This window comes from Ornithodoros turicata, chromosome 1 (genome assembly GCF_037126465.1).
Source record: "Ornithodoros turicata isolate Travis chromosome 1, ASM3712646v1, whole genome shotgun sequence".
Lineage (NCBI taxonomy): Eukaryota > Metazoa > Arthropoda > Arachnida > Ixodida > Argasidae > Ornithodoros > Ornithodoros turicata.
The window spans coordinates 155,014,146-155,040,345 of NC_088201.1; the positions used below are offsets into that span (position 1 = coordinate 155,014,146).

The 26,200-nt window shown below is 46.2% G+C and overlaps 1 protein-coding gene and 14 non-coding genes across 15 annotated transcripts; 13 read left to right on the forward strand and 2 right to left on the reverse strand.

Moving 5' to 3' along the window:
• Positions 1–2,112: 2,112 nt before the first annotated feature.
• On the forward strand, positions 2,113–2,185 carry Trnam-cau (transfer RNA methionine (anticodon CAU)). Its single transcript has one exon. It is a non-coding gene; the product is annotated as a tRNA-Met (tRNA).
• A 234-nt stretch (positions 2,186–2,419) lies between these two features.
• Positions 2,420–2,492, forward strand: Trnav-cac (transfer RNA valine (anticodon CAC)). The gene has a single exon. It is a non-coding gene; the product is annotated as a tRNA-Val (tRNA).
• Positions 2,493–12,672: 10,180 nt separating this feature from the next.
• Trnav-cac (transfer RNA valine (anticodon CAC)) lies at positions 12,673–12,745 on the forward strand. Its single transcript has one exon. It is a non-coding gene; the product is annotated as a tRNA-Val (tRNA).
• Positions 12,746–13,275: 530 nt separating this feature from the next.
• Trnav-cac (transfer RNA valine (anticodon CAC)) lies at positions 13,276–13,348 on the forward strand. The gene has a single exon. It is a non-coding gene; the product is annotated as a tRNA-Val (tRNA).
• Positions 13,349–13,575: 227 nt separating this feature from the next.
• Trnav-cac (transfer RNA valine (anticodon CAC)) lies at positions 13,576–13,648 on the forward strand. The gene has a single exon. It is a non-coding gene; the product is annotated as a tRNA-Val (tRNA).
• Positions 13,649–13,876: 228 nt separating this feature from the next.
• Positions 13,877–13,949, forward strand: Trnav-cac (transfer RNA valine (anticodon CAC)). The gene has a single exon. It is a non-coding gene; the product is annotated as a tRNA-Val (tRNA).
• Positions 13,950–16,541: 2,592 nt separating this feature from the next.
• LOC135387941 (uncharacterized) lies at positions 16,542–17,314 on the reverse strand. Its single transcript, XM_064617177.1, has 2 exons — positions 17,254–17,314; positions 16,542–17,137 (listed from the first exon to the last, which is right to left on the reverse strand). The coding sequence occupies exons 1-2, from the start codon at positions 17,312–17,314 to the stop codon at positions 16,542–16,544; spliced, it is 657 nt and encodes a 218-aa protein (XP_064473247.1).
• A 670-nt stretch (positions 17,315–17,984) lies between these two features.
• Trnav-cac (transfer RNA valine (anticodon CAC)) lies at positions 17,985–18,057 on the forward strand. The gene has a single exon. It is a non-coding gene; the product is annotated as a tRNA-Val (tRNA).
• A 227-nt stretch (positions 18,058–18,284) lies between these two features.
• On the forward strand, positions 18,285–18,357 carry Trnav-cac (transfer RNA valine (anticodon CAC)). The gene has a single exon. It is a non-coding gene; the product is annotated as a tRNA-Val (tRNA).
• A 228-nt stretch (positions 18,358–18,585) lies between these two features.
• On the forward strand, positions 18,586–18,658 carry Trnav-cac (transfer RNA valine (anticodon CAC)). Its single transcript has one exon. It is a non-coding gene; the product is annotated as a tRNA-Val (tRNA).
• A 226-nt stretch (positions 18,659–18,884) lies between these two features.
• On the forward strand, positions 18,885–18,957 carry Trnav-cac (transfer RNA valine (anticodon CAC)). Its single transcript has one exon. It is a non-coding gene; the product is annotated as a tRNA-Val (tRNA).
• Positions 18,958–19,184: 227 nt separating this feature from the next.
• Trnav-cac (transfer RNA valine (anticodon CAC)) lies at positions 19,185–19,277 on the forward strand. The gene has a single exon. It is a non-coding gene; the product is annotated as a tRNA-Val (tRNA).
• Positions 19,278–19,503: 226 nt separating this feature from the next.
• Trnav-cac (transfer RNA valine (anticodon CAC)) lies at positions 19,504–19,576 on the forward strand. Its single transcript has one exon. It is a non-coding gene; the product is annotated as a tRNA-Val (tRNA).
• A 5,519-nt stretch (positions 19,577–25,095) lies between these two features.
• Positions 25,096–25,168, reverse strand: Trnav-aac (transfer RNA valine (anticodon AAC)). Its single transcript has one exon. It is a non-coding gene; the product is annotated as a tRNA-Val (tRNA).
• Positions 25,169–25,874: 706 nt separating this feature from the next.
• Trnav-aac (transfer RNA valine (anticodon AAC)) lies at positions 25,875–25,947 on the forward strand. The gene has a single exon. It is a non-coding gene; the product is annotated as a tRNA-Val (tRNA).
• Positions 25,948–26,200: the final 253 nt, after the last annotated feature.

The window sequence follows — 26,200 nt, forward strand, 5'->3', positions numbered from 1 at the left end:
TATATATGCAAATATATATGCAAAATATGATGTAGAAACACAGTATTTAAATACCGTAACTACTACCATAAATACTGCAGGAGGATGTCATCTGGAATAACAGAAATAACAATGATCATAACTACAAATCAGCAAAGTGCAATAGCATTTATTTATTAGATTATCATGGCAACTATAATGTAAGAGGTTTCTCGAAGGCTGCATCATTTAGGCGTCTTCTGTTCTGCTGTACAATCAGATTCGCAAAGGAGAACATCATCTCCACAGGTGCCGATTAAGAAAGGCCTCTATTAAATATGACGAAGATGCTTCGTACAACAAGGTAATCAGCCGCGACCATTATCCGCGACAACAGCGAAAAACTCGCCGTCTAAAATGGTTTGTCGCATGCATGCTAGCACAAACACTGCGCCCCAAACTCGCCCTTCTTCCCGAAAGGTCAAATGCACAGCAACTTTAAGACATGAGTCAGTATATTCGGTATTTAAAAGTATTTATAAAGTATTCACGAGAATAAATACCCAAAAATTGGTATTTAAATATAATTACAAATATATTTTTCGAGTCTGTATTTAAATGCAAAATAAAAATACATGTATTTATATTTTAAATAATAGTTTAATTACAATGTATTTAAATAGTGCCCATCCCTGCCTTTTAGGGACGTGACGTCAAGTAGAATCTCGGCCTTTAGTTGTTTAGTGGAGAGGTTACGACAGTACATACACCTCCACTTTCAACGTACGGCGGTCCTGTCTTTCCGCGCCACCCGATATGGGAAGAAAAAGGAAGAGGGCCTCGGATTACGTTTGCGACCATCAAGATTTTGAACTCTCAGGCAAGGAAGATGTTGTCTATGCAAGTATTGTCGCGTGACAGTTAATGTGGGCTGTGGAAGAGGTGTGGCGCGCATATCGGAGCACGTGCAATCGCGGCGCCACGTGAATCTGAAGCATCCTCGTAATGAACAAGGTGAGCAAACGCCTTCCGCTCCTTTCTTGCACTGGTACGTCGTAAAGGTGGGACAGGTAAAACTGGTAATTCGCATTGGTTGTTGTTAAGGCTCCGTTAGACGCGCACAGCACTGAAATTACATTGTAATCGCAATGCGCCGATAACTGTCGGGTAAACCATGTACGCGCAAGGGAAAACACCGAAAAACTCCGATTTCGCGAAAATCAATAAACATCGAAAAACATACGCCGAATCCGCCCAAAAGAAGCATCGAAAACGCGGAACCCTAGATTCCCCACTACGTCCTTGGAAAAAGAACCGCCCCCCCCCCCTAAAGTGAGGGCCTGGTTCCGTCACTGGTATAATCGAACAGAAAAATGTAGTGTTCATGCTGTGTGGTCGACACACACAAGACAGGGGACATGATACTGACCAGAATTACGTTTTGCTTTATGTAGGCAGCGTATCCCCGAGTTAAGGGTGAAAACAGGGGGACGGACAAAAACGTGCTACTACAACACAGGACGTTCCGGTTGTGGCTTCGTCTCCTTGACTTCACCCCATACTCACGGATACGCAGCCTGCGCAAAGTTTACATCAGCTCATTTGCATAATCCTTTTATCCTAAACACTTTGCTCTAAACAGAGAATGAAGGTAAAAGCGAGATGGTGTAAATTCACTGCTGATATCATTTCCTTGAGAGAGAACACACAAAAAAAGAAACAGACTGGACGACACGAGACTCATGTGAGAGTTTTCGAGACTGCAAATGAGAGCAACTCGGCGCCCAACCCGCTGGCCGGCATGCATGGCTGTTGTAAATAGCATTAATAAATGTCATATAAGTTTTGAAAACAAAAAAAGCAGTTATCACGTGTGCTTCACACGCACAAGGTCCTCGTTTCGATCCCGAACGGACACACATCTTGCCCCCTTCCGATGACACCCCTTTACTGGCTCCAAGCCTTTCTGAACGTAACATGCGCCTTCCACAAACAAAGACCTCCATCTAAATTTCTCCGTTTGCAAACCTGCATATTTTTTTTCTTTTAAGCCAACCTACCTCCCACCTCCCCTCGCCGTATTCCCCTTCCAGAAAGCGTTTCTTCTGAAGTGCCGAAGGTCTGTTCCTTGCAGAAGAGATGGACAGTGTACCCGTTTTCGTGGTGTATTGGTTATCACGTGTGCTTCATACGCACAAGGTCCTCGGTTCGATCCCGAGCGAAAACACATTTTGCCCCCTTCCGATGACACCCATTTGCTGGCTCCAAGCCTTTCTGAACGTAGCATGCGCCTTCCACAAACAAAGACCTCCATCTAAATTTCTCCGTTTGCAAACCTGCATTTTTTTTCCTTTTAAGCCAACCTACCTCCCATCTCCCCTCGCCGTATTCTCCTTCCAGAAAGCGTTTCTTCTGAAGTGCCCAAGGGCTGTTCCTCGCAGAAGAACAGGATAGCGTATCCGTTTCCGTGGTGTAGTGGTTATCACGTGTGCTTCACACGCACAAGGTCCTCGGTTCGATCCCGAGCGGAAACACATTTTGCCTCCTTCCGATGACACCCATTTACTGGCTCCAAGCCTTTCTGAACGTAACATGCGCCTTCCACAAACAAAGACCTCTATCTAAATTTCTCCGTTTGCAAACCTGCATTTTTTTTTTCTTTTAAGCCAACCTACCTCCCCTCGCCGTATTCCCCTTCCAGAAAGCGTTTCTTCTGAAGTGCCGAAGGTCTGTTCCTTGCGGAAGAGCCGGGTGGCGTATCCGTTTCCGTGGTGTAGTGATTATCACGTGTACTTCCGGCGCTTGTGCTAACCGGTCGTGTGCATCATGAGCTCCGTTGGAGCGGCTGTAACGGCTAACCCTAGCAGGGATGAATCGCCGTCGTTGAGGAATGAGGCTAACAACATGGTACAGGAATCGTATAGAATAATCATGCCAACGTTACCAAAAGGTGAAATTTCGAAGAACACTGTGTTTCTTCATGGAGACCCGTCGGCCAGGCCGTACAAAGGGCAGGATTTTGTGGCCCCTTTGGGAGAAGCTGTGAACATGAAGGAGATAGCAAGTTTTGGCTCGTATCTTTTCAACCACGTGTGGATCGTCACCTTTCATTCGGAGGCGGAAAAAGAGAAACTAAGGCAATTTGGGGAGTTGAAAGTGAAGGGAAGAAGGTGTATTATCATCGACCCCAACTCAAGCGAGGTTACGCTAAAGCTACATTGGATACCAATGAATATCTCGGACGAAGCAGTACGTCGGGCACTGTCCACGTACGGAAAAACCACTGACATTGTTAGAGAGAAATGGCGGCTACCTGGACTGGAAGGAGTGGAAACAACTACACGTTCCGTCACCGTACAGCTTAAGGACGGCGTTTCCACTGAAAGCATTCCGTACCAGCTCAAAATAATGGGCGTGACAGTGCTGATGTCGGTCCCAGGGAAGCCTCCATTATGTTTGCGATGTAAGCAGGTGGGACACATACGAAGCCAATGCAGGACGGACTACTGCCGCAGCTGTAAGGGATTTGGACATGTACAGGAGGACTGCGTTCGGACTTATGCTTCAATGACAAGAGGATGGCCGGAAAAACATAATGAAAGAATCGTAATGGATATTCAGGACACAGAACATGCCATGCAGCAAGGAGAGGAAAAGGAACAACAAGCAGCTGAAGTTAATTTGGTCGCAGGGAAAGGAAATATAATGGAAGGAGGCCCGGGAGACAATAGAACAACGCCGCCAGGATGCAAAGAGACTGTGAAGGACTGGTCCCTTGTACATGAGGCGCACGGGAAAAGGAAAGGGGAGGACACTGGAAAAAACATCGAATCAGCGGAACCGTACCAGGAAGACATTTTGGAGAACATAAAAAAGAAAGCATGTCAGGGACGTACCCTTGAAGTACAGTTGCCCTTGGAGGAAGTTGGGTCATCACAGTAGGACGATCCCGGTTTCTTTTAGTCAGGGGCTACGTCAGCTTTATCAACTAGTCGCAAGATGGCAAGTACGAAGACAATAAAGGTTGGAACATTAAATGTAGTGAGTTTGTCATCAAGAAAACGGAAGCGTTGGACCAGCGATATGTTATCTGCCGAGAGGGTTGATATTGCCTGCATTCAAGAAACAAAGATTGCTACGATAGAACAAGAAAAAGAACTCGTGAATTTCTTCAGGGAGAAATTTTGGTGCTACTCTTCAACAACAATAGGTGGGAGTGCGGGCACTTTGATTCTGGTGAGGAAAGACGCAGGATTGGCTGTGATTGATAGTGTGCTTGACGAAAGTGGACGGCGGTGTGTAGTGGATATCCTGCATGGCCAGAGAATGATCAGAATCGTATGTGTGTATGCTCCCAATGAAACAACGGACAGAAAAGACTTCTTCGCGTCGCTCAAGCAGTTTGTGAACGTTACATGGGAGGTCCTGATGTGTGGTGATTTTAACTGCGTACTGAGGAAAGAAGACTGCTCGTACAAGCAAGTGAAGGCCGACACAAGTAGGAAGGATCTCCTGAAATTAATACAGGATAGTGACCTACTGGACGTATGGGATGGAAAGTCGGCAGAGAGCATGAAGTGCACTCACTTCCAAGGGACTTCCCACGCTAGGTTGGACAGGATGTATGTATCCGGAACACTAATGCCGTATGTTAGTAACTATGAGGTGAAGCCTCAATTCTTCTCGGATCACGCTCTAGTCTCGGTGTCAGTTGCTATGAAGAAACGGCCAACCAACAAAGTAAACGAACGACACAGTATATGGAAAATGAATGAAAGTATCCTGGAGGAAGATGGCTTCCGGGAAAAAATGAGGAGACTGATAGAAGAATATAGCACGTACGAAGACGTAAATGCTGTCACATGGGAAGGATTCAAACAGAAGGTGAAAAGAACAGCCATCGAGTATTCGCAGATCAGAGCATTCGAAAAAAAACGGGAAAAGAAACGGCTCATGGGAACACTGTTAATATTGGCAGAAGCAGAATGTAGTCATCCAGGCTGTTTTAAAGAAGACATCAAGGCAGTTAAAAATGAACTTCAAAAGCTGTACGAAGAAGAACACCGTGGAGCGCTGATTCGAAGCAGAGTGCAAACGCTAGCAAGGGAGGAGACGCCCTACAAGGTGTTCCGATTCAAGGAGCGGGAAAGGGCAGACAGGAACACCATCAATGCGATAAAAAATGAGCGCCGTACCTTGACCAAGGAGGAAGATATCATAGATGCTTTTCAAGAGAAGTACACCAGCCTCTTCAGAGAGAAGCCAAGCCTACAAGGCGGATATGGGTCATGGCTGGAAGGATTACCCACGGTGAGCGGACAATGTCAGGAGATTATCAACACAGAAATATCAGAAGATGAAATAAGCAGAGCTATAAAAAAGCTTGGAAGGAATAAATCTCCTGGTATTGATGGTATAGCGGCCAGTTTCTATAAAATGTTCAGCGATCTGTTGTGCGGTATTCTGAAGAAAGTTTTCGAAGACGTGGCCAGAAGAGGCCTGCTTCCGCCAAGCATGAGACAATCCATCACAGTCTTAATACCAAAAAAGACATCATGTAATGACACTCCATCTCTCTCTGACTACCGGCCTATCAGTCTTCTGTGTACTGACTACAAAATCTTAGCGAAAATTCTCTCCGCAAGAGAAGAAAACGGACTACGGGAAGTTATAGGAACTCATCAACCATACGGCCTGCACGGGAGGTCAATTGCAAGAAATTTGCACATCATGCGCACTGTGTGTGAAGCAGCGGACTTATCATCTCAGCCTTTTGCAGTACTTCAAACTGATTTGAGCCAAGCGTTCGACCGTGTCAGTCATTCTTTTCTGTTCGCGGTGCTGCGAAAATGCCAAATTGGGGGATTCCTTATCAGATGGGTCACCATTTGCTACAATCAAGTATCTACTCGGCTCCGGGTGAATGGCAGTGTTGGCAAGGGAATACCCATCCTCTCTTCGGTCCGCCAAGGCTGCCCTTTATCTCCAGTGCTTTTCGCTCTCTATCTGGAACCTTTGTGCAGGAGGATTGCAGGAAACCAGTACATCAAGGGGATACAGATGGGGGCCGAACACGTTAACTTGCTGGCTTATGCAGACGACATCGCCGTTATATGCACATCTAAACTACAAGTCTGCGAAGCGATCAGGTCAATACAAGACTACAGCAAAGTATCGGGAGCCTGCTTGAATTTGGCGAAGTCGTTGGGGACCTGGCTGGGCGGATGGACGTACGCACCTGAAAAATTCATGCGAATTTCCTGGACAAGAACACTTGGAAAGTATCTGGGCGTTACCTTCAATGCGGACAGAGGAATGACATGGGCAAGGAAACTGACGTCAGTCCGTGGAAACCTCACAGGCTGGCAAGGAAGATATTTGTCTTTCACCAACAGAGCCTATATCTGCAACTCGGTGCTATACCCCGCAGTGCTCTACGTTGCACAGTGTTCCAGAACCGACGTAGATACGTGCAACAAGTTCCACAGAATGTGCGCGACCTTCATCTGGAAATCGACGATGGAGAAGATGCGGCGGACAAATCTCTTCTTTAGCTTAAAAAAGGTGGTTTAGGATTGGTGAACCTGAGCATCAAACTAAAAGTGCAACGCTTCTTGTACTTCCGGGATCAGAAAGATCCTTTCCTAAGGGCGGCGCTTCAAGTGCTAGGTTGCGCTTACATTGCGAGGTGGACGGCATCATCAGTAGGCGCAAGACGCCGAACGCCCGCGTTGGCATTCTACAGGGAGATAGCAGAAGCAGTAACTTTTTTTGAACAACGGTTCTCGTGGGATTACCTGACGGCTGTGGGGAAGAAGAAGCTCTACTGGTGTACGATCGCAGCAAGTCTACTTACACCGCTTTATAGAATGTGCAGGCCCCCCAATAACAACGAGGGTGTCCTTGAAAGAGTAAGGAAACTCAAGGTCCCCACGGGAGAGAAGGACTTCTTCTTCAGCCTTCATTGGCAAGTGCTTCCTGTAAAATCATGGCTCAGACGGAAGGGATTTGTCGTACCTTGGTCGATATGTTGCGCGGCTTGTCCGGGAGAAGAGGAAACGCTCCCTCACGTGTTTCTGCTGTGCAGAAGAGCTCTGCAATTCTGGTGTGGTTTTAGAGAACTGATCGAGAAGGACGTCACGCTGCAGCATAGGTCGGCGAATTCACTCATGATGTCCATCACCGACATCATTCACCATCACATCACTCAGAATGATGTGATGTTGAGTGATGGGCAATGATGTTATGTGATGTTGAGTGAAGTTGAATGATTGGCAATGATGTTATGTGATGTTGAGTTTGATGTTGAATGATGGGCAATGATGTGTTTTGATGTTGAGTTTGATGTTGAATGATTCAATGATGTGATGTGATGTTGACTTTGATGTTGAATGATGGGCAATGATGTGATGTGATGTTGAGTTTGATGTTGAATGATGGGCAATGATGTGATGTGATGTTGAGTTTGATGTTGAATGATGGGTAATGATGTGATGTGAATTTGAATTTTATGTTGAATTATGAGCAATGATGTGATGGTGACAGTAATGTTGAGTGACTGGCAATGATTTGATGCTGAGTTTGATGTTGACTTATGTGCGAAGATGAGATATTGAAGACCCTGCGATGGGTTTTTCAAGTTGAAATCTGCGGTTTAGGGTGTAGGGTTGACATCAGTCGTGGGCGCTTGGATGGGTGCATACAACTGCCCATCGAAGCAAGCATTGCAAGTATGCATGACTAGACATGAATATGGTACCCCATTTTCAGCGTACCTGTTCTCGTGTCCTGTGACAATCTTAGCTTAACGGAAGTGGCGGGAAGGTTTCAGTTGTATGTGTGACCTTGCTGCTGGTGGGTGGGAGGGAGGGGGAGTTTGCAGTTCACCGTTATGTTCAGGCTTTGGAGTCGGGGTCTCGGTCGTTTGGGCGGAGCTGCACTTGGATGAATAACAAAGAGCAGGGAAGGTGGGCTGACCTTGGCGCGCTCGCGCTCTTAGTTTTGCGTCGCCTCAGAGCAGGTGTGGTGTTGTGGGGATGGCTCCAGCATTAAGAGCGGCGGGCTGTTATATCTGATGTGTCATATGTGGGAGGGGAAGGGCTTGCCGTTCAGCGTTGTATTTAGAGTTGGGGACTTTGTGGTGCTGCACTTGGATGTCATCCGTAAGGGACAGAAAATGAGGGTTGACCTTGGCGTTCTCGCGTTGTTTGGTTTGCAACGATTCAGAGCAGGTGTGTTGTGGAGGTTGGTTCCAGAGCATAAAGAAGCGGCGCGTTCGGGCTTATAAATCGGTTATGAAAACCAGTCTCTTGACACTCCTTCCTTTTCTTTTTATTACTGCTGACAATGAAACATTCCTGGTGTCTGGGCGAATGAGCGGGCACATGGAAAAATGGGACGGGTATTGTGCAGTATGAACTCTGGGAAAATCACTGTCACGTGAACAAAATGACAGCATCAATTGTCCGACATCGTTTTGGGCGACCAGAGCATACCACACTTCCGTCTTATGATTTTTTCGCAATTTTTTGCAAAGGCAGAATGCAAGCATCAATGAAAAATTGTCCAGGGGAATGTGACATGAAACTGGGTTGCACAATTTTGGCGCGTACTCGGCACACGTACAGCCGACAACCCCGTATATTATGCTAAACAGCTTCGGGACGCAGCCCCAATGTTTCATTGCACACAATTTTGTTTTTCGTTTCGTTTTTGATTTCGTTATCCGAACTTGTGTTTTGTTTCTGAGTACGATGGTCAAAATAGTTTTCTGTCAGGAACAGCCTAACAGGATTAGTACAGAATAGGAAGCAAAGTGACGACTGTGATGGTCTGCAGGTATGGTCGGTGACTGAATTCGACACGTCAATGAAGTCACTGCAAGAGAGACGACTGACATAAAAGAAAATACCTGTGGAACGATTCGGCCTCACGTACAGTGTGCTCTCACGCCTGGACATTTATGCACTTCGTGGCAATGAAATCGGTATATAGACACTTCGAACTGCCGAAACCGTTGTCTGGCCTGACCTTTCGAGCGCCGTCGAGTTTTTGATACACTCCGGTTCTGGAATAGGATCACAGATCACTACGACGATCCCAAAGGAACTGCGCATGGGTGCGCGCGTTTCTTCCAGGTTTAGCATAGAGCGTGGCTCACACGATATTCACGTTGTTCGGCCCACGTCGTATAGACGATATCAAACCAAACCAACCGTGCTTCAAGCCGAGAAAGCCCTTTGGTAGCAGAGCTCAGAGGGAAAGCAGGCCCGCGTACCGCCGAACTAGCGGATGCACGAAACATGCCGCCAAAGAGGGTTCGCGCCGGTTGAAGCCGACTGTGAGCGGTTGAATGCAGAACCCAGTGCAGTGCTGCGTGGATGGGAAGCGGAGTGTCGGCCGTTTCAGCAATCACGGCTGCCCATGGGCGTTCCCATTATTTTTTTCCAGGGGGAGGGGGAAAGTGCCAGGGGAGGCAAGCGTGCTATCGCCTACCACCTCTTTTTCTGGAGGCGAACGTTGCGGACTGTGCGGGTGCTCAGAGGTTCTTATTATGATATCTGAAAATAATCATTACGACTTATGTCTAAAGTAGAAAGTAAAAACATGCGCACGTATGTGCACTGGTGCGACCAGTTGTTCCAGGACGCTTGACGTGTGAAAGCAATGAATGATTTAGAAGGTTATTTCAGCACGTGTGTCCTTGAGGTAGTTCGCCAGTGCACACAGCGCAGCGAAAATCCACAAGACAAGGCCTATTCCATTACCTGTTGCAAAAGGATGCCACCCTGTTCACACATTCAGCTGGGAGATTCAGTGATACATGAACAGCGACCCATCGATAATCAAAAAAGGAGTGCTCATAAATATGCACTGAAAACTCCGCAGAAGTATGCATGCAACTATGCACCTCAAAATATGCATTAAAAATTGTTAATGTAAGTATTGGTTTTCGTCGTTTTTGGTGTGAAGGTATACAACAAAGAAGGCATGCACCACAGACATCGTCTGCTTTTTGCACCGTACCACAGTGCATATTGCATAATAATATAATTGGGAGTAAATTTACTCGCATCGTAAGTTAGCCCATTTGTGTGAAGAGATGCTGCACGTACAGCATGGTAGGGCTACTGATAATTTCGACCACCCGGGTTACTTTAGACGTGCCAAAGCAATCTTCAACACACCGGTGCTGAAGCAATGTTTATCTCTCCCACATTGCTACCATTCTCGGCCAGGATTGAACCCACGATCGTGAGCTCAGCAAGTGAACACGTTACCAACAGAGCAACTGAGGCCGGCAGTGCAGATTGAAATGCGAACGCGGAAATTTTCCTAACTGTATACAGAAAGCGAAGAAGCAGAGTACGACCCACCAGACTCAGGCCATGCTGCTTACACCAGTGCATCTAGAAATACATCAAGACATACGCACACGCACGCACACACACACACACGCGCGCGCGCACACACGAAGGCAATTGGAGCAGATGGCAATATCCCAAAATACACGCTGTGCGAGTATTTTCCGTATATGCCGTAATCTACGAAACATTCATTTATACGCACTATAGAATCCACTAATCGGCCCCGAACCATGACCAAACGTGCTTCTATCGTAGATATACGACACTATATCGAGAGAGAGAAAGCGAGAAAACAAAGATGCATTTGCCTGAAAATCCGCCGTTTTACTGCTAGATATTTGCAATGCACCCCCAGTTGAAACAGCAGCACGACGAAACCTCTCGACTGGGGGAAAAAAAGGAAATCTCAACGCACGCAGAAAAACAGGGGCGAAGTCACGATACTCCCCTGCACCCTCTATTGGCACATGCCTCCTTCCCATCATGGGATCCCGGTCATTCCCCGATGCAGCGTAACCGACTACCGAACACCGACGAGCAGTTTCATCACCCCTCCCGCCTCTCTCCACACAACCGCCCGCCTTCCACATACGTAGCAGAAGACGGAAATATGCCAGCTTTATGAACAGCCGTGCAGCGCCAATAAACTTGATACCATAAAGCCACCGGATGCCAAGGCCAAGACCTGCCATGCCTTTTCTAATGTAACAATATCAGCAGTCGATCGGCGCGTTGTGCAACAACCCGCAAACTAGGAGGACAGCGGCATACCAGGTGCCACGCCACTCTCGCCAATCCTCACCCTACGCACCTGGTATTTGCATTCACGCTTTCAGTACAACCCTATCGCCACCCCGTCCCGTCAAGGCTCGCTCCGGGAAGTGGGCGGGCGCCCCGCCAAGCCCCGCCCACCATTGCGACAGCACAAACACAACACCTGTTTAATTTACGAACGTCACTGTAAACGGACGCCACCCAAAAGGTGACATCTGCCCAGGAGCCGGGACGCACGGTCACCGAAGCCCCGAAGCCAAGTCGTCGCCGAAGCGCAAGCATGCGCAGTATACAAGGCCCTCAGTCTCATAACCGGTCCCTGCAGTTCAGATTCAAAGTCCATCATACACAACGAACTTGAACTCAGAACGAGTTCTGAAGTTGAATTCTGACCTATGATATGATGGGCTATGATGTCAAGTGATAAGTAATGATGTGATGGGCTGTGATGTCGAATGATGGGTAATGATGTGATGGGCTCTGATGTTGAACGATGGGCTATGATGTGATGGGCTGTGATGTTGAATGATGGGTAATGATGTGATGAGTTGTGATGTTGATGTTGAATGATGGGTAATGATGTGATGAGTTGTGATGTTGATGTTGAATTATGGGTAATGATGTGATGAGTTGTGATGTTGATGTTGAATGATGGGTAATGATGTGATGAGCTGTGATGTTGATGTTGAATGATGGGTAATGATGTGATGAGCTGTGATGTTGATGTTGAGTGATGGGTTATGATGTGATGGGCTGTGATGGTGATGTCGAATGATGGGTTATGATGTGATGGGCTGTGATGGTGATGTGATGTTATGGGCTGTGGGCTAGGCCGGACATGATGTGATGTTGAATGAATATTTCGAAAAATGCCGACCTATGCGCTGCAGTGGCTTACTATAAAATTTCTGGACGTTGGTGAGGCTTCAGAAAGCGACGCAGTGGCAAGCTTGATAGTGCTGGGACTATACGCGCTGTGGAGTTTCAGAATGGACGAGATCAAGTGCCGAGAAATGCTAGTGCCTCCGTGGAAACAGTTTAAAGAAAAGCTGCTGTGGACATTGAGCGTGCTGCAAGAGGACGAACTGGAAGGCTGCTGGAAGATTGTAAAAAACAAAGTGGAGAAAGGGGAGGCTAATCTTTGCAGACAAGTGTACGGCCGCAAAGCAGCAGCCAGGCGGTAGGGGGCTGACATTCAGGGAAGGTTTTTAAGTGTACAGTGTTTTTTATGTGAAATAATAATAATGATAATAATAATTAAAAAAAAGGAAAAAAAAGTAGTGGTTATCACGTGTCCTTCACACGCACAAGGTCCTCGGTTCGATCCCGAGCGGAAACACATTTTGCCCCCTTCCGACGACACCCATTTACTGGCTCCAAGCCTTTCTGAACGTAACATGCGCCTTCCACAAACAAAGACCTCCATCTAAATTTCTCCGTTTGCAAACCTGCATTTTTTTTTCTTTTAAGCCAACCTACCTCCCACCTTCCCTTGCCGTATTCCCCTTCCAGAAAGCGTTTCTTCTGAAGTGCCGAAGGTCTGTTCCTTGCAGAAGAGCTGGCTAGCGTATCCGTTTCCGTGGTGTAGTGGTTATCACATGTGCTTCACACGCACAAGGTCCTCCGTTCGATCCCGAGCAGAAACACATTTTGCCCCCTTCCGACGACACCCATTTACTGGCTCCAAGCCATTCTGAACGTAGCATGCGCCTTCCACAAACAAAGACCTCTATGTAAATTTCTCCGTTTGCAAACCTGCATTTATTTTTCTTTTAAGCCAACCTACCTCCCCTCGCCGTATTCCCCTTCCAGAAAGCGTTTCTTCTCAAGTGCCGAAGGTCTGTTCCTTGCAGAAGAGCAGGCTAGCGCATGCGTTTCGGTGGAGTAGTGGTTATCACGTGTGCTTCACACGCAGAAGGTCCTCGGTTCGATCCCGAGCGGAAACACGTTTTGCCCCCTTCCGACGACACCCATTTACTGGATCCAAGCCTTTCTGAACGTAACATGCGCCTTCCACAAACAAAGACCTCCATCTAAATTTCTCCGTTTGCAAATCTGCATTTTTTTTTTAAGCCAACCTAGCTCCCACCTTCCCTTGCCGTATTCCCCTTCCAGAAAGCGTTTCTTCTGAAGTGCCGAAGGTCTGTTCCTTGCAGAAGAGCTGCGTAGCGTATCCGTTTTCGTGGTGTAGTGGTTATCACGTGTGCTTCACACGCACAAGGTCCTCGGTTCGATCCCGAGCGGAAACACATTTTGCCCCCTTCCGACGACACCCATTTACTGGCTCCAAGCCTTTCTGAACGTAACATGCGCCTTCCACAAACAAAGACCTCCATCTAAATTTCTCCGTTTGCAAACCTGCATTTTTTTTTCTTGTAAGCCAACCTACCTCCCCTCGCCGTATTCCCCTTCCAGAAAGCGTTTCTTCTGAAGCGCCGAAGGTCTGTTCCTTGCAGAAGAGCTGGGTAGCGTATCCGTTTCCGTGGTGTAGTGGTTATCACGTGTGCTTCACACGCACAAGGTCCTCGGTTCGATCTCGAGCAGAAACACATTTTGCCCCCTTCCGACGACACCCATTTACTGGCTCCAAGCCTTTCTGAACGTAACATGCGCCTTCCACAAACAAAGACCTCTATCTAAATTTCTCCGTTTGCAAACGTGCATTTTTTTTTTCTTTTAAGTCAACCTACCTCCCCTCGCCGTATTCCCCTTCCAGAAAGCGTTTCTTCTGAAGTGCCGAAGGTCTGTTCCTTGCAGAAGAGCTGGGTAGCGTGTCCGTTTCCGTGGTGTAGTGGTTATCACGTGTGCTTCACACGCACAAGGTCCTCGGTTCGATCCCGAGCGGAAACACATTTTGCCCCCTTCCGACGACACCCATTTAAAGGGTGGGTTCACACGAGGGACGCATCCCCGGGAGAAGTCCGCGGACGGTGTAAACGTCACAGCCTACGTCATCAAAATGTGCGCCTTCTCCGGTCCGCGGGAGACCGAAATCCCACCGTGGACCATTCGCCTCCGACCCACAAACGGTCCCCGTGTCGGCGGGGGACTTGAGGACGGACCAGCGTTTTTTTATTTGTTTCGTCTTCTTTCGCCCTGCTGTAACCACTGGAGCAGAGGTGATACGAAGAATCACGTTATAAAAAACGGGAACTTGGTGTGTAGGGGCAATTAGGAAGCAAGAAAAAACGGGGAAAACGATGGTTCGGCTGGGGGGACAAGTGGAGCTGCAGAAATATTATACACACGCGGGCACTGCGTGGGAATGGGATTTTACTGCACGTCAGTCAACGTTTTCTACATACATTTCTGGCTTTGTTCTGTAAATAAATTGCAGTGTCTGTTCAAACCAAAGAGCTGGCGTTTGTCATTTTCCTCCTCTCGAGAGAAAGCACAAGTCGCGACAGCACAGAACACGTTCCAGTTCAACAGAGTGGAATTTCCTCAAAACTGAAGACTTGCTCCTACGTTATGGCGGAATCGGCCGCGAAATCTGTGCTGTATAGTGATGACAGCGTTTTATTTTTTATTTCGTTGGTGGAGGAATTTCCTGCATTGTGGAACATTGCGGATGAAATGTATCACAACGTGCAAATGAAGAAGAAGCTATGGGAGCGAATCACGGACGAGATGAAAGTGAGATACCCCAGTCTTGGACCCTTCTCTGTTGGTAAGTAAATAAGACTTTAGTCTCAAATATTGACCATGAAATGCAGTACGAGCAATTTGAATTGATCATCTGAGCCTTGTTGTCGAGAAAAGCACAGCTTGTTGCATGATGTGAAGTTCAACATCCCAGAGCCTGTGCAATTGTGTACTATATCTTATGCGGATCTAAAGTTGCTTTCCGCGTAGTCACACTTCGAGAAATGTGTATTAAATTCACTTAAACGTAAGAGCTTGGCACGCAAACGATGGCGACGTGAACATGATTAGGCACGCGACTGCCATATTTCGAACTCTCTTCCTTCACTACAGATGACCTGAAAAAGCTCTTCATGCATAAGAGGAGAACGTACAGGAAAGAGAAGGCGACAAAAACAGTAACAAAAAGTGGACAAGGCGCTGAAGAAGCTACTGAACACTACGTGGGAACATGGAAATTTTTCAGCGCCATGTCATTCCTCACGGCAGGCTGCAGCACAACACCGAGAGACATCAGTGACACGTTTGAGGATGTACTAACACAGGTAATTCGTAGTGGTATCTTCATATTGTTATGTAGGAAGGTCCGAGCCCGTCGTTCAAATGGATGCAGTGCTCGAGCAACAAAACTGAGTCACATTGGAATACACAGAAGAATTTTGGAAACTGCAGCTCTTTGAAATTTTAGCTGGCATTCTAAAATTTGTACGACAACTTGCTGTGAACAAAAATAATCAGCCTTACGAAATTATAACGCTTTACAGATCTTAAAAGCTGTTTATGCTTCTTCATCATTGTTTGCGGTTTTACGGAACTGTCTGCCTATCAAATTTCTTGACATCACCCCCCCCCCCCATGTCCTTAATAATAATAATATACTTTTCACAAACCAGGATGATGCTATCTTAGCCCCAGCTACGGAGAATCATGCAACTGAAAGCAGCCCCTCAACTAATGAAGGAGAAAGCTCTTGTGCCCTGCCAGAGGGTTCATCATCTTCAGCTGAGGGAGGAGCATCTTCATCTATGCAAGCACCAAGTACTCCAAATGTGCGACAAGTCCGAAAGAGAAAGAGGACTGACGACTCTTTTGCTTAGAGAACGGCAGCGTTACATAAAATAGCCGAGTCAATGATGCAGCCGGTGCAAGAAGACAGCTGCACAAGCTTTGGCAAAGTCATCGATGATTACTTGCGTAGCATGGATAATGCCCGTAGGCTGAAATGTCAAATTGCAATATTGAATATCATCTCAGAATTTATTGAATAAAATTGTGTGTACCAGTTCTTGTAACACTTGTCTGACATGTCTCAATAATTTTATTTGTACAGTTTCATTTTAAGCAGGCTTTTTATTCTCGTTTTTACGCACATGCCTTCTCTATCTATACGTTAATGAAGGCACTTTCATCCTGGTGGGGGATGGCACCCGTTCCACAGAAATACCGGCAAAGTTGATCACGGTAATAGGTAGCTCTGGCCGAAGGACGGCTTCTGCTGGGGAGCAGGTCAGGAAGGTGTGTCTCTGCTTCACTTGATGCAGATGCCGAGACTTGACTTTGTGCATTACACAGATAGTTGTGAAGCACACACGCTGCTTTGACGTATGCCTTTGCTCGATCTGGCTCTGCTTGTAACGTTTTATGGAGGAACCTAAAGCGATTGGATAAGATTCCAAAAGCGCTCTCAACTACCCTCCGAGCCCTGGACAACCTAGAGATGATTATGAAATAGTAAACACCATACACAAAAGCACCGCGTGCACAAATGAAAACAATGTCACTGAACATGTGGAAGTATCACACAAATTCAGCCATCTGCACTGGGATGGTATACCTGTAGTTGAAGATGCATTTATCATCGCTCAGGTTTGACCCTCCGTAGGGTTTCATAAGGTGTTCACCCAAAGGGAAGGCGTCATCAGCTATGATGACAGCAGGCATATGTAGCTCACGCTGTCCTGGAAGTGGCACACCTGCCGGAAGGTGTGCTTTTTCTTGTCTAATGGCAGATGCCAGTGGCGTCGTCATCCATATACCTCCGTCACTTGACGAACCCTCTGCACCAACGTCGATGTACAGAAACTTGTACTGTGCATCAGCAAGTGCAAAAAGAACGATGCTGAAGAATTTCTTATAGTTGAAGTACAAGGAACCAGATTTCGCTGGCTTCGTTATCGCCACATGCTTTCCGTCAAGGGCTCCTATGCAGCCCGGAAATTGCCAAATAGTGTTGAATCTGTCTATTACACACAGCCACTCCTCCTCCGTTCGTGGAATTTGCAGAAATTCTTTCTGCATTTCATCATAAATTGCCTGACAAGTGTCAAAAAGAATGCCATTCACTGTGCTATGTCCCACACGGAACTGGCGGCTAAGCGAGTGCTGGCTTTCCCCTGCAAGCAAAAAAGGATTAAGTTTATTGCTTGGGGGTTATAATAAAGTTTTAGGCATAGAAGTTATAAAGCTCATGGGAGAGTACTGAAGCGTATACAAATCGATAGGTACTTACCCGTCGCAAGGTATCGCAGCGTTATCGTTAGGCGATCAGCTGATGGAATCGGCCTCCGCATATTCGTTTTCTGTCGCTCGAGGCGATGTTTTACTCTAGATAGGATATCTTCAAATTGCTCCTGACTTAGCCGCATCATCCGTCGGTACTCGTTGGGGTCCTCTACCACAAGCTCCTTGTACAACAGTGAACTAGCGCTGCGATTTTTTCTTGCCACCCAGCTTTTTGTCCAAAATGCGCGTTTTTTCCGCTGTAAAAACTCATCATCATCAGCTACAGCTAAAGCTGCTGCCAAAGCGCAAAGACGCCTTTTCCGTTGATTATCCATTTCAGCACAGAGCAAGAAATCACAACTTTGTACGCTCACGCACAGCAATAAAAGCGCGGCTGCAGACGGACTTGTCCCCGCCCATCCATCGTCCCGTGTGAATGCTCGGCGGGGACGGGGACTCTTTCGTCCTCGTGACGTCACCACCCTCCGCGGACTTATCCCGGGGATGCGTCCCTCGTGTGAACCCACCCTTACTGGCTCCAAGCCTTTCTGAACGTAACATGCGCCTTCCACAAACAAAGGCCTCCATGTAAATTTCTCCGTTTGCAAACCTGCATTTTTTTTCTTTCTTTTAAGCCAACCTACCTCCCACCTTCCTTTGCCGTATTACCCTTCGAGAAAGGGTTTCTTCTGAAGTGGCGAAGGTCTGTTCCTTGCAGAAGAGCAGGGTTGCGTATCCGTTTCCGTGGTGTAGTGGTTATCACGTGTGCTTCACACGCACAAGGTCCTCGGTTCGATCCCGAGCGGAAACACATTTTGCCCCCGTCCGACGACACCCATTTACTGGCTCCAAGCCTTTCTGAACGTAGCATGCGCCTTCCACAAACAAAGACCTCTATCTAAATTTCTCCGTTTGCAAACCTGCATTTTTTTTTCTTTTAAGCCAACCTACCTCCCCTCGCCGTATTCCCCTTCCAGAAAGCGTTTCTTCTGAAGTGCCGAAGGTCTGTTCCTTGCAGAAGAGCTTGGTAGCATATCCGTTTCCGTGGTGTAGTGGTTATCACGTGTGCTTCACACGCACAAGGTCCTCGGTTCGATCCCGAGCGGAAACACATTTTGCCCCCTTCCGACGACACCCATTTACTGGCTCCAAGCCTTTCTGAACGTAACATGCGCCTTCCACAAACAAAGACCTCTATCTAAATTTCTCCGTTTGCAAACCTGCATTTTTTTTTTCTTTTAAGCCAACCTACCTCCCCTCGCCGTATTCCCCTTCCAGAAAGCGTTTCTTCTGAAGTGCCGAAGGTCTGTTCCTTGCAGAAGAGCTTGGTAGCGTATCCGTTTCCGTGGTGTAGTGGTTATCACGTGTGCTTCACACGCACAAGGTCCTCGGTTCGATCCCGAGCGGAAACACATTTCGCCCCCTTCCGACGACACCCATTTACTGGCTCCAAGCCTTTCTGAACGTAACATGCGCCTTCCACAAACAAAGACCTCTATCTAAATTTATCCGTTTGCAAACCTGCATTTTTTTTCTTTTAAGCCAACCTACCTCCCCTCGCCGTATTCCCCTTCCAGAAAGCGTTTCTTCTGAAGTGCCGAAGGTCTGTTCCTTGCAGAAGAGGTGGGTGGCATATCCGTTTCCGTGGTGTAGTGGTTATCACGTGTGCTTCACACGCACAAGGTCCTCGGTTCGATCCCGAGCAGAAACACATTTTGCCCCCTTCCGACGACACCCATTTAATGGCTCCAAGCCTTTCTGAACGTAACATGCGCCTTCCACAAACAAACAACTCTATCTAAATTTCTCCGTTTGCAAACCTGTATTTTTTTTTCTTTTAAACCAACCTACCTCCCCTCGCCGTATTCCCCTTCCAGAAAGCGTTTCTTCTGAAGTGCAGAAGGTCTGTTCCTTGCAGAAGAGCTGGGTAGCGTGTCCGTTTCCGTGGTGTAGTGGTAAAAAAAAAAGTGTAGTGGTTATCACGTGTGCTTCACACGCACAAGGTCCTCGGTTCGATCCCGAGCGGAAACACATTTTGCCCCCTTCCGACGACACCCATTTACTGGCTCCAAGCTTTTCTGAACGTAACATGCGCCTTCCACAAACAAAGACCTCTATCTAAAGTTCTCCGTTTGCAAACCTGCATTTTTTTTTCTTTTAAGCCAACCTACCTCCCCTCGCCGTATTCCCCTTCCAGAAAGCGTTTCTTCTGAAGTGCCGAAGTCTGTTCCTTGCAGAAGAGGTGGGTAGCGTATCCGTTTCCGTGGTGTAGTGGTTATCACGTGTGCTTCACACGCACAAGGTCCTCGGTTCGGTCCCGAGCGGAAACACATTTTGCCCCCTTCCGACGACACCCATTTACTGGCTCCAAGCCTTTCTGAACATAACATGCGACTTCCACAAACAAAGACATCATCTAAATTTCTTTGCAAGGCTGCATTTTTCTCTCTTCCCATTCCAGAAAGCGTTTCTTCTGAAGCGTCGGAGGTGTCTTCCTTAACGAAGACCATTATAGTGTATTCATTTCCGTGGTGCAGTGGTTATCGCGTCATAATGAATATTTTAAACCTGTATAAAACAAAATCAGTGGTTATCACGTGTGCTTCACACGCACAAGGTAATCGATTCGATCCCGAGCGGAAACACCAGCTAGCTTGCCTCCTCCAGCTATGTTCATGTTTTTGAACCTCTGGTTGTGCTGGTTTTTTTTTATCCGTTTAACATGATAAAGTTCATTCCTGTGGTGAAGCACACACACAAACGTTTCTTCAATGAAATGAGCGCGGGAACAGAACAAGGAGAATAGTGTGACGTCTTGTACTGTCCTAGTTTTCAGTGCCTGTGGAGACGTGCTTTAGAGAAAGTGACGGAGTCGCTCCGGTGAGAATCAGTTGCAATGTGTGTTCCTTTCCATTGTGTACTGGTTATCACATGTTTCTAACACGCGCAAGATCCCCCTGAGTCAGCCAAATACAACCATAGGATGTCGCATGGACCAACGATCCCAAATACTGTGGCGCCTTCAGGCTGTCTAGAAACCTCCTAGTGACAAACTTCGTACGGATATAGGATGTTCAATGTTACCACCTGAACTAGACTCTGGGACATCCCATTGGACAAATGTAGGGTACATATCTGGGAGCATGGGTTCCTGTGTCGCTGTTTTTCGACAGGTACTACCAGGTTGTTCATTCGTTATTTGCACGCAGTTTGTAGCAGTGTTTTCCTGGAAGAAGCACAGCAAGTCAAAACCAAGAACTTTACTGTTGAGCCTCAGAAGAGAAATAATAACATGCCATTCTACACCCAAGCGCACTGCACTCATGTTCATTTGAAGTATAGGAAGTTTTCACCTACGTCATATTGTGACGTGGCCGTGATGCGGCAAGCTCGAAAGTTCCTCCCACTGTTGGTCACTTTTCGTGCAGGCGGCATTGAAAGATGACAATTTTTTCCAAGACGACAACCATAGTTTTCATAAAAGAAAATCTGCTAACAACAATGACGAAGTGTCTTCGGGATTAGAGAAGGGTACGGACGCGACCGGATTTCACCATTCAAGGCTTGGTTTTCGAGCAAATGCTAGACAATCTCGGCAACTACGCCGAAAAAGTGACCACGGCCATGGCGGCCAAACGCGTTCGTTTCACGTCATGTGAAAACACCCCATACATACAGGGTGTTTCACGAAAGCTTAGAAAAAAAAAAAGGTTCATCCCACAGCAAAGGGTATGGCAGACTAGCTTTCGGGTTTGCAAAAAGCCTACGCAGGACCTCTCCCAGACGCGCGAGGAGTCAATGTCAAACCAAACTGTCAATGAAAACTGTGACTAGTTCCTTCGGTAACATGACGTTCGAGGGCGCTGTGATCCTGGGCTCCTTGCACGTCTGCGGCAGATCCCGCGTCGATTCTTTCCAAACCCGAAACTTGGACAGAAACTGTACAGCTTCTTCGTCGTTTTCGAATTGTTTGATAAGTTATGGCTACGTCTGTCCTATTGACACACCTACTAGAGTAACAGGTAGTACTTCTACCCTGATTGATCATGTATGGATGAAGCACTGTACACTCTCCCACGCCAATGTGATACAGACTGCTATCACAGATCACTTTGCTGTATCTGTTGTATTAGATACACGTTTATACAGTCAGGCGAAAAATGTCCAGTCTATGCGCTTTAACGCACAGATCTATGTGAATTATATAAGTAGAGTTGACTGGAGTAATGTTTACGATGCAGTTTGTGTTGATGATGCTTATGATAGATTTACTGCACATATTACTGATGGTATTAGAAATACAGTCGACCCCCGTTTATCCGGACTTCATTTATCCGGATCCCGCGGTATTCGGACAAAAGGCACGGGAACGGATTTTCCTCCATGTATTTTGTTCTCGTTTATCCGGACTTCAGCTTCCGGACTCGGACAAGAATTCCAGGGAACGAAAGTCGAAAATTCTTGTAATCCAGCTTCAGTTATCCGGACAACCGTGAGTAAGAGGAGACGCTGACCCCGCTTCGTCACCCTTTTCTCTGTGTTGGGGTTATTCCCTCACACGTCTGGAACCTACATTCCTCCGTAGGGGAGACAACCGTGCACGATGACCCCCTTTTCTATTTGTGTGCATTGGGTCACGTTGACCAGTCGAGTCATTTTGAAATATCTCGAGCAAATGTCCGGTTCTAGAGGGGAAAACTCCGACCCGAGGGCCTGCTGCGATCCCTGATGCAGAGGCTCATTGTGACTGCCGTAGATGATGCTGTAGTTTCTCACTACGTTGACGTTGATAAGGATGATGACGCGTGTGCAGCTATGACTGATGACGGTGTGATTGCTGCTATTGCCTCCGATGATGTGCAGCAAAACGATGCCGATGACGCCAGTGAGAAAAAAGACTCCTACATTGACACTTTGCGTCCGCACTGACATTCTTCGAGCAGCGCAACAGCGTGGCTCAACTCTATGCAATTAGCAAAAGTTTGCAGGAATCGAGTGCCTACACTACTATGTAACAGCTGTCATTGACGAGATTTCTGTGTTTTAATTAAACCTTGCTCTGTAGGACGTTTCTATTCGGTCGTTTCATTTATCCGGATGCCCCGGTATCCGGACGATCTCGCCGGGAACGGCACCGTCCGGATAAACGGGGGTCGACTGTAGTTCGACTACCTCAGTTACTAGAAACAGGTATGTTAGTTGCGTCTGTCCCTGGATGACCACTGAAGTTTTAAAATCGGTAAAGAAAAAACATAATCTTGGGAAGAAGGTAAAAAGAAGCCCTTTTAACGTGGCTTTACGGAACAGATACCTGATGTACTCAAAGTGCTTGTCTAGGATCATCAACTATACAAAAAGAAGGTACTATTGCTCCATGATTGTGAAATGTTCCAACAGTAATGATAAGTGGAAGATCATTAATAGGTTTCTTAATAGATCTGGTCGTCATGTAGTTTCCAACACGATTACTCATGATGGCATAACATATTGCGGCTCGACTTATATCGCAACTGCTTTCAACAATTATTTTTCGATAGTTGCTTGCAGAACACAGAGTGCGCCGTCCGCTTCAGTCTTGCAGCGTTCATCCCAATCTTTTTATTTGCGCCCTACTTGTTGCTCTGAAGTTTTGCGTACCATATCTTCGCTGCGCAATACATCTGCTGGCTGTGATAACATATCTGTGTGGAACCTTAAACTTGTCAAAACTTTAATCTCCCCTGTTCTGGCACATATTGTTAATCTAGCTTTTCAACAGGGCAGATTCCCCGCGGCACTGAAAGGGGCAATTGTTGTGCCTATCTATAAAAAGGGGAATGCCTGTTATATTAAAAACTACAGGCCTGCGGTCCTACCTGCTGTTAGTAAAGTTCTTGAAAGACTAATTCATGACCGCTTAATGAGTTATCTTCAATCTTTCGACATTCTATACGCTAAACAATTCGGGTTCCGTTTGTCGACTGTGACTGCTCTCATAAATTTCGTCGAACGTGTCAAGCAATGAATTGACTCTGGCGGTGTTGCTTTATCTGTATTTGTTGACTTTTCCAAAGCTTTCGATTGCGTGAATCACAGAACCCTTTTGTCGAAACTTACCAGCTATAGAATATGTGGACCCGCCCATGACCTTCTACGTAGTTATCTTGCTGACCGCGCACAAGCTGTCAGATATGATGGCGCACTATCGCCTGCTACGACACTCAACGTCGGTGTTCCTCAGGATCTATTTTAGGGCCTCTCCTTTTCTTAACATACAGAAATGACCTTCCTAATCATATCGTACATTCCGATGTGTTCTTGTACGCTGATGACACTACCTTACTTATCACAGGCCAGAATACAGAAGAACCGATGGATAGACTACAGCTTGATTTAGATAGTTTAGAACAATGGTGTGGCAGCAATCATTTGAAGTTAAACTCTGATAAAACTGTTTGTATGCTATTTCATTTCCCGCAGCGTCGCGTAACTCTCCCGTCCCGACTATCTATCACCAGTACGCTACTTAGTTTTAGTAATGAAGCAAAATTTCTTGGTGTTGTGCTCGATAAGCACCTCCGCTTTCAGTCGCATATTAGACATATCTCTAACAAAATTTCTTATGACATTAGTGCACTTGTCAGGGCACGACAATGCTTTCCTCGTTCAGTGCTCCTAAGCTTATATTTTTCTTTTGTCCATTCCCATATCGCTTACTGTGCCCCAGTCTGGGGCCTTACTTATAACTCTCACTTACGGGCACTGCAGGTGTTGCAGAATCGTGCTGTAAAAATTATATTTAGCTCACCATATTTCTCCTGTGATGACTAATTAAGTATTCAACAAGTAATTTCCCATAACGTCCTACTCATCGCACGGTCATATATTATCGGTTGTTTAGAATCAGATACGATTAGTTATAACCATTTGAAGGCAAAACGTCAAAGCAGGGCTGGAGCGGAGGGTCTGCTCAATTTACCATTAACAAAAACTAATTACGGTAAGCACTCATTTATTTTCCGCAGTGTATGCGAGTGGAATCATTTACCACCTGAAATATGGAGGATTGCTAGCCCCAGAGCGTTTAAACTCCAAACTAAAAACTTCTTACTATCCTCTTTACCTATGTAATGATTGTTATACGGATCTCTTTTTTGGGTACATTTAGCTGTCTTACTGCTACTGTTAGTGTCTTCTAACCAGTTTTCAGAAGCCTTCTAGAAGTGTAATGCCGAATTAATGTATGTTAATGCTTGGTGAACTGTCTTTGGTGTATTTGTTAATCACTATGGAGAACCCTTTAACAGGGATTTTGTTTCCTACTGGGTTCTCCACCTGTATGTAAATATGTACGTATTTTATAATAGAGTTGACTAATAAATATATTGAAATAAATATATTGAAATAGTCTTTGGAACCGAGCAGAATACGATCCATTAGAGGTACATAGTTGGCAATCAACGGGTTTCGTGTTGTTGTATCGTCTGCTACAACTTCCTCATTGACATTTTGGGTGTAATCATCATCATTCGAAAACTGACTTATGAATTTCACTTAATTATTGAAAACAAAAAATAATGTGTGTATCCTCAGATCACTGGTAACACTATGCACTCCGTCCTTTTTGGGGTGCGATGAACCATTATTTTTTAAAACTTTGGCTCATTTTTCGTGACACACCCTCTATACAGTGCGTAGTCCATACAATAAATAAGACTAGCACAGTGCACGACGTCACGCTACTCTCCTGGTTCTGTTCCCGTCCTCGTGCTATAGAAGAAACACTTTAGTGTGTTCTTGACTGTAAAAAGAGCACTTTATCTTGTTAAAAGGATAAAAAAGAATAAACATAACCAGAGTTCCAAAAACATGTTTCCGCTCGGGATCGAACCGAGGACCTTGTGCGTGTTAGGCACATGTGATAACCACTACACCACGGAAACGAGCACGAACGTCCAACCGGTTCTTGCCGATGCAATTCCGTTACACTCTCTACATACACATAAGAAATAAAAGTGGGGCAGTGCGCCGTCACACTGCTCTCCCTGTTCTCTCCTCGTCCTAGTGCTCTAGAAGAAACACTTGTGTGTGCCCGGCAAAAATCTGGACTGAGAACATTTCAATGTGGTTGATTCGACAGGTCCCACGTTTAATGTGGGACCATTTAGTGAATGGGACCAGTTGAAAGTAGAACAAGTGGAATTGATCCAGGGGCCCCCTCTGTTAAGTTGTCCCGGATCCGACCACTTAGCAGCTGGGACCTCAGAATGCATGACCAAAAATAATGCGTAGAGAAGCACATATACTGTTCAAATAAACATTGTTTATTCTGCTAAAAGCATACACTGGGCAGAAAGAAATAATCAATACACTCTGTTGACCGTGCGGTGCACTCACGGACCACAGGGAACATCTTGTATTTTCTCACAGAAAATGACACCACTGTCCTCCATGCAGGACGAGACATTTACCACTTTTCTCCTCACAAAACACCTCCGAATCTTTATAGGCTGACTACTTGCTTGCATGTTATTTTTAATGTGCAGAATGACACGCAGAAAGACACAGACTTGCCCAATACTTTTATGTTACTCCGATAGAGAAAATCACAGTGTCACAAGAGTAAGAACCGGTAGTAAGGGTGCTCTCGTTTCCGTGGTGTAGTGGTTATCACATGTGCCTAACACGCACAAGGTCCTCGGTTCGATCCCGAGCGGAAACATGTTTTTGACACACTGGTCATGTTTATTTTATTTTTTTCCTTTTAGCACGATAAAGTCATATTATAGCCAAACTTACACACATAAGTGTTTCTGCTGTAGCACGAGAACGGGAACAGAACAAGGCGAGTAATGTGACGTCGCCACTGCTGTAGTTTTATTTCCACTGCGGAGATAGAGAAGGTAAAGGAGTCGCACAGATGAGAACCGGTTGGAAGCGTGCGCTTGTTTCCGTGGTGTAGTGGTTATCTTTTC

What these genes read in the sequence shown, in the direction of transcription:
- LOC135387941 (XM_064617177.1), bottom strand. Translation starts at nt 17,314, where the DNA reads ATGCGGAGGCCGATTCCATCAGCTGATCGCCTAACGATAACGCTGCGA. An exon ending in GCTGCGATACCTTGCGACGG is followed by an intron (nt 17,138 to 17,253) that starts GTAAGTACCTAT and finishes TTTTGCTTGCAG; the next exon opens with GGGAAAGCCAGCACTCGCTT.